This window comes from Henckelia pumila, chromosome 4 (genome assembly GCF_033568475.1).
Source record: "Henckelia pumila isolate YLH828 chromosome 4, ASM3356847v2, whole genome shotgun sequence".
Classification (NCBI taxonomy): Eukaryota; Viridiplantae; Streptophyta; class Magnoliopsida; order Lamiales; family Gesneriaceae; genus Henckelia; species Henckelia pumila.
In genome coordinates, this window is record NC_133123.1 from 148,198,160 (window position 1) to 148,209,533 (window position 11,374).

Genomic DNA, 11,374 nt, shown 5'->3' on the forward strand with positions numbered 1-11,374 from the left:
TAAAAAAATTAGTTCATAATAAAATTCTGAATAAAGCAAATCATATTCAAAAATTCAGACATAAATTCAGAATTAAATAAATAAAAGATAAAGAAAACAAATCCGTCGATGAGATGTCGTGTCCGGTCTATCGATCTTCGTCTTCGTTCTTTAAGTAAAAGCACAGAATTCTTCCAGAAATCTCGATCAATTCATGTCTCTGATATGCGTGTAAGTGTGTGACGGCTCTCCCTCAATTGCACGATCAGATCTTTTTATATGTTCACACCAAAAGCCCAATAAAAGAAAGCCCAAAATTTCCTTTCCGAAAATTAAAAGTCTGAGAATACGATCAGAGCGGGCGCTCCAAATAACCAGGCGGGCGTGCATGAGTCTCTGACTCGATTTCCCAATCTCACAAAATAAGCTGCGCGTTTGCTCTTCTTTTCCTCTCTTTAGCGCTTAAAGAAGCGCTAACAATACTAAGCCCAATAAGAAAGCCCAACTTGATTCTTCATTATTTTCTATTTATTTTATTTTTCTTCTTTTCATTAATTCTTTTATCCATTTCTCTTTAATCTCATTTTTTCTCTTTTTCACATAAATTCAATAATTTCCTACAACCACAAAAAAAAAACAACAAAACTCACACATAAATCTGCTCGAAATAAATAATTAACAATTAAAATCATATATAAATTAAGTGTATAAAATACACTTATCACATTTCAAAGTTTGGGGTTCAAGGCAAATTTGCTGAAAAATCCCTAAGCATAAACTTGATTTCGCATTTAGTCACTGTTAAAAAAAATGTGTTTGCATTTTTTGATCTAAGAAAAAAATTATTCACTCTTTGGGCTCACATGTCTTTCCACGAGTGAAATTTGATACAAAAATTAGAAATATAGTATTAATATATGATATTTGAGTATCAGCTGACTTAGATTTGGGACAAAAAAAATCGAGTATAAAATTGAATAACATTATTGGTATCAACATTACAACACGTCTCAAAAATCATATATTAGTGTCAGATTTAAAACAATGACTACTCAAACATAATAAATACTGATTTTCATTCAAAAAAAGAAGGGTAATGCTACATGTACACGGAGGGTTACACGTTGGGTTACACATTTCACTTGAAATTACATGATTATCCTTGCACTTTATTTGGAAAAAATCTTTCAAAAATGCATATAGGATAATCATGTAATTTCAAGTGTAATGTGTAACTCAACGTGTAACTCTCAATGTACATGCATGTAGCATTATCCAAAAAAGAAATGTGTGTCATTAATCTCAATCGTGATATACATGTTTTGACATTCATAAATCATATATTAGTACCAATTCTGAAATAGTTGGTGTTCAAATATCAAATGTTAATACTACATTTTCAATTTTTGTACCGATTTTTGTCCGAGAAATGTGACTCTAAGGAGTGCAAAAACATTTTTCTTTAGACTAAATTGGCAGTTTAGAGAAAATTTAACCATTTTTTCAAATGCTGAAATGCTCAAAATTTAGTTGCTTATGTTCGAATTTTGGGATAGGTATTGCTACGTTTTTTGGTGTAATTTCTCCCTTTATCTAATTTATATTTATAGGTGGAGGATAGGATAGGAGTTTGAAGAGTCATTCAATCCTAGCATAATGGCCATTATGTTTTGAAATAATCATGAAATAATGATGGTTCTTAACTGGCTCTTGATTTTCTTGAAAATTAGTTTTCATTATTAGCTTTATGACTTGTTTAACTACCCACAAAAGCCAATCTAAATGTTATTATCGAAATATTTCCTTGTTTATGGTTCAAAATCGAAATATATGTGTCATTTCTGGTTGGTCCAAATTTTCATAGTTTGGATACTACATTGTTGGGTACTCTAGTGTGAAGGAATAATGCAAATTAAAGCGTAACTTTCTTTTTTTTAAAAGGATCATAATATTTTAGTTATTATGTAATCTACTGTCTTGTTTATAATGTTGTCCCATTCGAGCAGTGCCCGAATTAATAGGAATTCAACGGCTCATTTTTGTTGCGCTCGAGATGTTCACATGAACATATGTTGAGTGAAAAAAAAAAAAAAAAAGTGAGCCGTTGCGTGGAAGCATAGACAATACCAAATCATTAACAGGACATTAAAAAAAAAAAAAAAAAGGAGTCGCACAAAGCCCGATACACAGCACAAAAGAATTTTACCCGAACAAGCTCGGCTGCACTCATACAAATTAAACGAACCCTTCTCCTTATCATATTATTAATTACTTTTTACACCAAAGTATTCATTGTCCAAGTTGAAAATAAACCATTCACTCGGCTCGGACCTGCTTAAGCCCAACTGCGGACTGGCTAGGCTCGAAAGGATGGACCAGCAACCACCAGCTAATAAATTCTCGAGCTGTAACAAAATATCAAGAGACGTACGTACGTGAGTGCAAACTAAGTGCATATGTTGTTCGAAATGTACGAACGAAACAAGAAAAACCGAGCATATCTAATGCTCACTTATCCAGGGCCTCGAGATACTTCTGCTTTCGGATCTCGAAGAAAATCTCCGTGGAGTGACGATTTAATTTCATAGTAAACGATGACGAATAACTTTCGACATCGTCCCATTCTCCATTCTTGATCATCTCCTCAAAGTACCTCATGTTGAAAAAGCCCTCATTCCTTCTCCAATCTCCATCTTTACCAGCGTAAAGAAAGAAAGAAAGAAAGAAAGGATCTTACATGCAAGCAGTGTTCTTCAAGTTCTGCTCGTCCAGAAGCTGAACCAGCAAGAAAACCATCTCTCTGTTAATTGAAGACGCCATTTTACAACTTCAGAAGCCCGGAATTTCACTGATGATTTCTCAGTACTCCACCTCTTCAAAATCCAAGAAATTTAACATGCAGTCAAATAAAATACTTTCCCAAAAAAAATTAAAAAAAATCCATAAAATGACATTCACTACCTTAAGTTGCTCTGCTCGAACGTGCAACGCCCCAAGTTTCTTCGGTTTCCAACGGCTCGAGCACGCACACTGCACCATCGGTGAGCCCGACTGCAAATTGGTTAGGCTTTAAAGGATGAGCAGCAACCACTGACGGATAAATTCTCGAGCTGTAACAAAATATCAAGATAATATATATTATAAATGCAAGTGGAATATATATGTATGTGAGTGCAAACTATGTGCATGTTTTGTTCAAAAGTGTTTAGATCATATTTTATGTACCTCGGAGTCGGCAGCACTATATATGCGGTGGGGTTGATCCGACACTTGATTTGCAGTGCTGGTGCAAAGAAGATACCCACACTTCCATCGTCGAATGTAGCGTAAATCGACTGGCCGTCGCAGGAAAATGTGGCACCTGTTATTGCTGAACTCGATCTCTCCGGGATCCACTGCACAAATCAGCTTCTTGTGAGCTTGTGTCCTAGGAGTCGGCAGCACTATATATATATATATTCTTTTCGGCCTGAATCGAAATGCTCGATTTTCTAGCTGCACACTTTTTACACAATTTTTGCACACAGTTTATATACTTTTGCACAATTGTTGTACACATTAAATATACTTGATTTCCAAGGTAGTGAATCTTTATATTCTAAGTTGTCCGTGATTTTTACCAGTTTAGACATGAATAGCACAAATTAAAAGATTTGAAATCTCAATACATGGTATATTTTTCGTTCATAATATAGGCCAAAAGAAGGAAAACCAAATTTAATTTTAGCACAAAAAAGTTAAAGAACGTATATTTTTCGTTCATAATATAGGCCAAAAGAAGGAAAACCAAATTTAATTTTAGCACAAAAAAGTTAAAGAACTAAAGTCTAAATAGACTCCCTCGTACCTGGTGGATGCATTCGAGCTTAGATGCATTGTATACCGTGATCAGCATCTTGTGAAAGAACAAGAAGTGAGTCTGATCCGGATGAAATTGCAGTCGGCTCTGTGCATGAAGACTCGGCGTGCACTCTGGAGCGATTTGCAACGACTTGCTCTCCTTCTTTCGCCATACGCTAGTGCTCCAAAGGCAAAGCTGGAAACGAAAGGCGCACAAGGGTATAGGGCATTACGAAATTAGACTTGAACCTAACTCAATCTAAAAAAGGGGGAGAGTTGTCCAAGATCATAGAACTCTCAGGACCTCTATCCTACCAACGTGGAACGTGAAACTAACCTCGTCGTCTTCTCCTAAGGACGCAAGGACGTCTAGAGCAGTAGCAAATGCAAGGGCGATAACTCTCTTGTAATGACCATTCAGCGTGGCTATCAACTGCATATATAAAACACAACACTTTGAGTGAGCAAATTTGAGTTGAAAGAAAGGATTATCAAGAGTACTCCGTTTCTTTTCAACGATATGTACCTCGTCCCTCTACGTGTTGTAAATCAGTATGGCGCCATCCTCTCTTCCGACGGCTAGAACATTGTTGTCCGCAGGGAAAAAGGCAAGGCTCGTAGCCGCCGGAGGAGGGGTCATAAAAGCATTCACCCGCTGCATCAAACGACGGTTAAAAAACATTTACGTGCATGAAACAAGAAAGCAAATTGCTGCATTATGGCTTTTACCGTGAATGTTGTTATATCGAAAAGGGAGATCTTTCCTCCCGATGAAGACGCAAGGTGCACGTCGTTCTTCGAAAGTGCACAGCAAGGAACTCGGGCTACCTCTAGGTTCATGCCACTAATGTCGTTTATCATCGACATTCCCCCAGAAGGCTGCCAGAGCTGAGGTACGACGCCAGTGGTCGCCTAAGACGAAAACAACGATGCATTGGTTAAACGCGAAGCACGACGAGGCAAGGGACGACGTTTGTAGGAAAATAGAATTCGAAGCATACGTACCATTTCATCCACGTTCATGTCGTTCCTCCTCCATTTCCATAGTTCGTGGATTGAATTGCCTATTAGAGCTAATATGCAATCCCCAGAATGTGTATAAGCCAGCTTCATAATCTATATACAATTTCAAATTAGAACACATGTGTGAACATGCATGACTCGAAAAGAATTAAAACAAGATATATATCATATGATTTTTTAGCAAATAATGCAGCACAAATACGTACCCTCACTGGCAAAAAACGATCAGGAAGCTTCAAGGAACGAAGTTGAGATCGTTGGTTGATCTCGATTGGCCTCGAAATCTTGGATTTCCCCTTCTCATTAGAAATCACAAGATTCGCATCTACGTCGCCCTATATTTATATACACAACCAAAAACAAACATCTATCAGGCATTTTGACCATTAAACAGATGAAAGTACATGTTTCTCCTAACGTGTAAATTATTAATTAAACTCCCATCTCACCAGTACAGTAATAGACGGCATGTTTTTTCGCACGGCAGTGTTAGACGACGTCCCGGCTCGGGAACTGGAAGCACCCCATGGGACAATCAAAGGTGCCTGAATAACAAACACTGAACATATGATTACTTACATATATAACAACGTGCAAATTATCACAATGCTCTATTTCCAAAAAAAAAAATCTTCATTATTTTCCTTTTAACCTTTGAAGAGGTGCCGGTATGATCTCCGATTAAGCGGAACAGCTGACTACCAGAAGCATTGGCAAGTATCTTAACACCGTGCTCGTTTGTTGATACCGCGAGCAGTGTTCCTAACTTGTTAAACCGAATGCAAGGGGAAGCCTGGAAAAGAAACACATTTAATTTCTTACTCACAAAAAAATCTATCAAGTTAAAAATTAATTTCAAGATTTCTAGTTAATTTTGTTACCGGTAAACCACCATCTGCATCAGCAGTGCACATGAGGTTGATGTTGTCCATGTCCCAGTACTTAATCGCGAATTCGTCGCCCACAGCCAAGAACCGGTTCCTTGTCGTGTCGAAATGCACCTTTTCAAGGACTGTTTGTTTCCCTAGCCCGAGATACATCCTTTTCAACGTTCCTTCGGTGTCATTCCACTCCACCAAGTGCGATTCGCCTTCTCTATTCGCGCCGCAGGAGAATAACCTAAGGATTGGATCAATGCATGCACATGTAAAATAGATAACAAGCAGCAAAATCCAGGTATGGCCAAATATTGTTAGTACCCTTATTCTCACCTAGTCCCATCTGCACTATAAGCCATAGTAGAACATGAACGACCAGGAGCCTCGTAATCGACTCTTTCACCCTCGTCGTCATACATCCACACCTTGATCTTTCCATCAACTTCGGTGGATAAGATGAACTGAAACAGTTGAAGGCAGTTACGGCAGTGTTCGAAAATGTTTGTAAATCTGATCATAACCATTGTACGTATCATGGAAAAGGCCAATTGCGAGAAGTCTTACATCAATGTCTCCTTTGATGTGCGGATACACAGAATAGACAGGCGAATTGTGTCCCTCGAAAGCATGCAGTCTAATGCCGGTAGCTGCATCCCAAACCTAACAGAAAAACCAGGTGAGATTTCCACGTACCGACTCGTATTGTGCATATTTCGTGCTATAAAAGTGTGAATGATGTGCAAAGTTTTAAATTGTGATTAAAATTGAAATTTATTGTCGATGTGCATACTATCCATTTAACTGTATAAAAAGAAGGAATTTTCTTTGCATTTACGATAAAAAAAGATCACATTAATTACATTATAGGTATGTAAATTGCTGACGTGCAATGCATGTGCATCAAATTAAACTAGTTTCTTTAAAAATACTAACCTTGACAATTCTATCTTCTCCACAAGTGATGAACAACAGTTGTTTGTTCCGATGATAGAAGGCGAGATCGTTGATGCTTCCGACATGTGCCTCAACCTAAAATTACAGCAGAAAAATCATTTTCGGCCGAATGGATCGAATTCTAATTTAGACCGATGATATGAAACATGATCGATTTTGAAATGAACAGAACAAATTAAACCTCAAGATGGTTTCTTAAGTCATCACCACCATGGTAAGAAAGCAATTGAACCATGTGCTTTGAGTATGCAACCCCTGGATAATATTAGTTATAATTAGAAAAATGTCATAACTAGGAATTCATATTTTTAATTAAAGATTCATTGAAATTTGTTCATGCATCATGCTAGATTATTTCTGTTTTCGAAACGAAGGAAAATTAAAAACCAATAACGAAACATACCGAATCCATTTCCATCGGGAGTCCACCTTGCACAAGTCACTGATGCACTGTATTCATTCGCTAGAGAAACCTAGAAATAAAATGCATAATACAAAATTAGCAAAAGAGTATTTATCAGCACAAACCTATACATACATACATACCTGTAGTTGCAACGAGCAAGCACCGATGTCCCAAACTTTAAAATTTCTAGAGGCGAGCATCCTCCTACAACACACTTCCCACACAGAGACGTCGCCGGTGGTTGTTCCCACTGAATAGGAAACAAAATATACGTGCAGAGATAATCATAAATATGAAGTGTGTTAAAGAGAACACACTAAAATAATTGATTATTCGAGAAATTAATATAAATATGGACAACTAACCAAGAAGAAAAGTATGTTGAACTGAATGGAAATCCATGCTTTTCACAGCTGAGCCTTGATTCAAATTTGCCACAACAGTCGTCGGCAAGTTTTGATCATGTGAGTGCAAGGGACGACGTTCTGCATCGCTCGGCCCAGCTTCATCGATCACCGTGTGCAAGGGCTGTGCATCACTCGGCCCTGCTTCGTCGATCTGCATGTGCAAGGGCAGTACATCACTCGGCCCTGCTTCGTCGACATGCGTGTGCAAGGGTTGTGCATTACTTGGCCCCGCTTCGTCGATTTGCATGTTGATGGCCTGAAAACATATAACCATTAATGTACAAGACTTTACACAATCTATGAGGAATAACTAGTATTTTGGATCAAAAGGTTGAACAAATTTACGTGCATGGAAAATACATTACCTCCTCGGGTGCTCCGAGTGACAATGATCTCCCCCACGCCAGTTCAGAAGCTGCATATTCAAAGTAAGATTTAGTTTTCAATCTCAAATACATTGAGTAGCAAAATATTTTTTTTAATGAAACTCAAAATTCAAAACCCTGCCAGAATACTTAGTAGGGTTTAATCCCATAGGTCTAACAGAAACAGCCAGCTGGTTTGGCAAGGAGGACGAACCGGCCATCAATCCGGCTAGTGAAGTTGTCGTGGGAGGAGTCTGCAACGTTAACGACAGCTGAAAGAAGCGAACAACAATAATATAAAATCATCTTATAAGATAACCTATAACAAGTAAAAGGTAAACATGCAAGACATTTCGAATGACTTACTACAGGAGCTCCGGTTGGAATTAATCCATCACCTCTAGGTGTTGGCCTAGTCGATGCATTAGCCTCGGAGGATGACGCCTGAGCACTGTTCACCTCTCCGCAAACATGGTCCACGAGGAGAGATCTGATGGTAGGATTTGGCAATGAATTGTTGCAGAGATAATGCTGCCAATTCAACCTGCATTAATCCGAGCATAAGTATATGGTAATGGATCGATCGTATTTGCATTAAGATAATGATAAAAAACTACTAAAAATATGTTGATTTCATTATCATTTCATTGACTTGTTACCCCTGGTTGATGAAAGCTCTCAACCTCGAGTCCTGAAAAGAGGGAAACAGAAGCTTATCACATAAGACGGGGTTCGCCTCAATCAATCGCCTTAATTCAATGAACAACAACATCCTGGCTGTCTCGCCATCTCTATACATACAAAGCCTATCAACCTCCCTGCAGGAATTGAGAATTGTTTCATTATAAGCACAAAGATATATGGAATATATAAATGTGGGATCTTGAAAATGAAATAAGCTATGAGAATCGTTTTTTTTCTCACAGTTATTGAATGCAAAAACATTATAAAAGAATCATGTGGAGACTGTAGTAACAATGCATATGAATATTTATTTGAAGGCATGTAAACTCCAAGCAAGAAAACTTATGAGTACAAATTTGAAATTTCACATATGCTAATGGATTAAATTTGAATAAATTTATCATGACATGATATCAATTGATATTTAGGGTAATCTCTAATTTAATTTATTTGTAATTTAAGACGGAATCCAAATTTCCATCGCTAATTATATTTGGATGGGGTGTGCATAACACTAGATTAGGGTTGCAAAAGAACTGAATCTAGACAATTAAGAAGAGATAACTTGATTTGTTTACACTCCTAGCCAAACATATCATTTTTATGGTCATCATTAATTAGGTATAGCTACATAACTCGAACTTCTGTCAAGTTTCGTCACTAGTTTTTATGGATATACTAGTTCGGTCGTTAAATTATATGGATATACAAGTTTTGTCGCTAAATTTTATGGATATACAGAGTTCCGTCGTTAATTTATATGGATATACAACTTCGGTCGCTAATTTTTATTATTATTATACCGAAAATACCAGTACAAAAAAAACCCTAATTTGCGACGGAATTGTAGACAAAATTTATTTTCGGTGAGTAATTTTCCCTGGCAATTTTTTTAAAAAAACCTTTTTCAATTCACACCCAAAGAAAAATCATCACCACATGCATCAAATCTCTATGTCTCGGATTCGTTACTTTTTGCATATATAACATATGCGTGTCAGTCGCTAGTATTAATTATGGATAAAAGTTAATGTTATTACTCATGAACTTTTATTAGTGTTTGCATATTAAAATTTAAAGGATATTTTGTCTAAAATTATTTAAAAAATTTATCAGAATTATGGGATATTTATGCAAATTTTATTGAGTTTTAATGTGAATTATCAGTTTACAAGATCAAGTTGATGGTATTTTTTTTTAATTTAGGAATGTATCACTTTGAATATATAACAGTGGAAACATCTTCACAAAAAAACTAGTGCAACATGAAACATATTCTTGAAATGAATCCATTAATATGCAGTATCATGAAAAAAAATACCTATACATGACAAAAAATTATTATACCTAATTTCTCCAAAACCCAATAGCATTTATCAGTTTCTAAGATCATATTAACAGTAAGTTTTTATGAGAAACATGTTTGTTATAAAAATAAGAGCAGCTGCATGCATGAAACACATTCTGGAGATGAACACAACGCATGCATGCAATAACTATCTTTATAACCGATTTATATACACACAAAATGCACAGTAACAATCATCACCGATACATAAACACGCCAGAAGGCGCATGCAATAACGATAATCATCAACGACACGTATATACGACAAAGAACTTATACCTAAAGTTGTTCAAAGTCAAAAGCATCGTCAAGTCCTTATATAGATTCTCATCCAATGCTTTAAACACTTTCAGATCTTTGGAAAGAATCTCAACAGCCGCATCCTTGTCGTGCCTTGTGATAACCAGAAACAAAATCATCAACACCAAATAAAATTTTAAAAAAATTAAAACACTTAGCTGATTGAACTTTATCACAAAAAAACAAGAAAAACCTAGCAATGCTCACTTATCAAGGGCCTCGAGATACTTCTGCTTTCGGATCTCAAAGAAAATCTTCGTGGAGTGACGATTTTCATGAACCCTAGCAAACGATGACAAATAACTTTCGACTTCATCCCATTCGCCTTTATTGATCATCTCCTCAAAGTGCTTCATGTTGAAGAAAAACCCCGATTCCTTCTCCAACCTCCAATCGTCAGCGGCGTAAAAATTAACAAAAATGTTATTACAATTATCTCCCAAAAAAAAAAAGGAGGGATCGGATCTTAATTCTTACATGCGTGCGGTGGTGTTGAAGTTCTGCTCGTTCAGAAACTGAAGCAGCAAGAAAACCATCTCACTGTTGATTGAAGCCGCCATTTCTTTGTACTAACAAACAACTTCAGAAGACATGCATGTTAAAACCAGTTAAAAAAAATTCCGAAAATGACAGATTCTTTTTGCAGGATACATTGAATCCTGAGACAAGAATCCAAACAAATATAATAGAAAAAAAAAAAAGCAGATGGAACATGAAAATTCGCATACAAAGACATGAGATAACAAAATTGAGCATGTACAAAACCTAGTACTGTACCAAATTAACATGAGTACACATACATTCATGCACACAAACAGTTTTACCTCGGAATTTCCGAATTTTAGCAGAAGATACGTACAGATCGAGCTTTTTCCTTGGTTTTTTCTTCAGATTTTCTTCTTGCAAAAGCTAGATTTTTTTTTCTTCTAAATTATGTGCTCTATTTGTCTTGTCCGAAGAGGGGTTATATAGTAGTTAGAGGCCTTACCTCGATGTGTGTGAGAAAATATAAAGGTGTCTTTCATGGTGTAAGTACACTTGGCTTGGTATTATAAAATAATTCGAAGGATCTGAAAATTATAAAATATTACATAAAGAATATGATTGTGTAATCGTTGTAATATTTAAAAAATTTTATTTAGAAAATTTAATATTTATGGTTGAGATTAGAGGAAAATTATAGAAATTAA

At 36.3% G+C, this 11,374-nt stretch overlaps 1 protein-coding gene across 1 annotated transcript; it reads right to left on the bottom strand.

Moving 5' to 3' along the window:
• Positions 1–2,941: 2,941 nt before the first annotated feature.
• On the bottom strand, positions 2,942–11,139 carry LOC140862013 (topless-related protein 4-like). The gene is made up of 26 exons (XM_073265018.1): positions 11,009–11,139; positions 10,662–10,764; positions 10,392–10,571; positions 10,164–10,277; positions 8,512–8,670; positions 8,205–8,396; positions 7,995–8,104; positions 7,853–7,902; positions 7,446–7,743; positions 7,221–7,330; positions 7,078–7,147; positions 6,856–6,929; positions 6,654–6,749; positions 6,285–6,380; positions 6,054–6,181; positions 5,724–5,961; positions 5,495–5,635; positions 5,292–5,387; positions 5,049–5,177; positions 4,825–4,935; positions 4,549–4,731; positions 4,359–4,474; positions 4,157–4,220; positions 3,827–4,015; positions 3,205–3,374; positions 2,942–3,089 (listed from the first exon to the last, which is right to left on the bottom strand). The coding sequence occupies exons 2-26, from the start codon at positions 10,742–10,744 to the stop codon at positions 2,942–2,944; spliced, it is 3,345 nt and encodes a 1,114-aa protein (XP_073121119.1). The 5' UTR covers positions 10,745–10,764; positions 11,009–11,139.
• Positions 11,140–11,374: the final 235 nt, after the last annotated feature.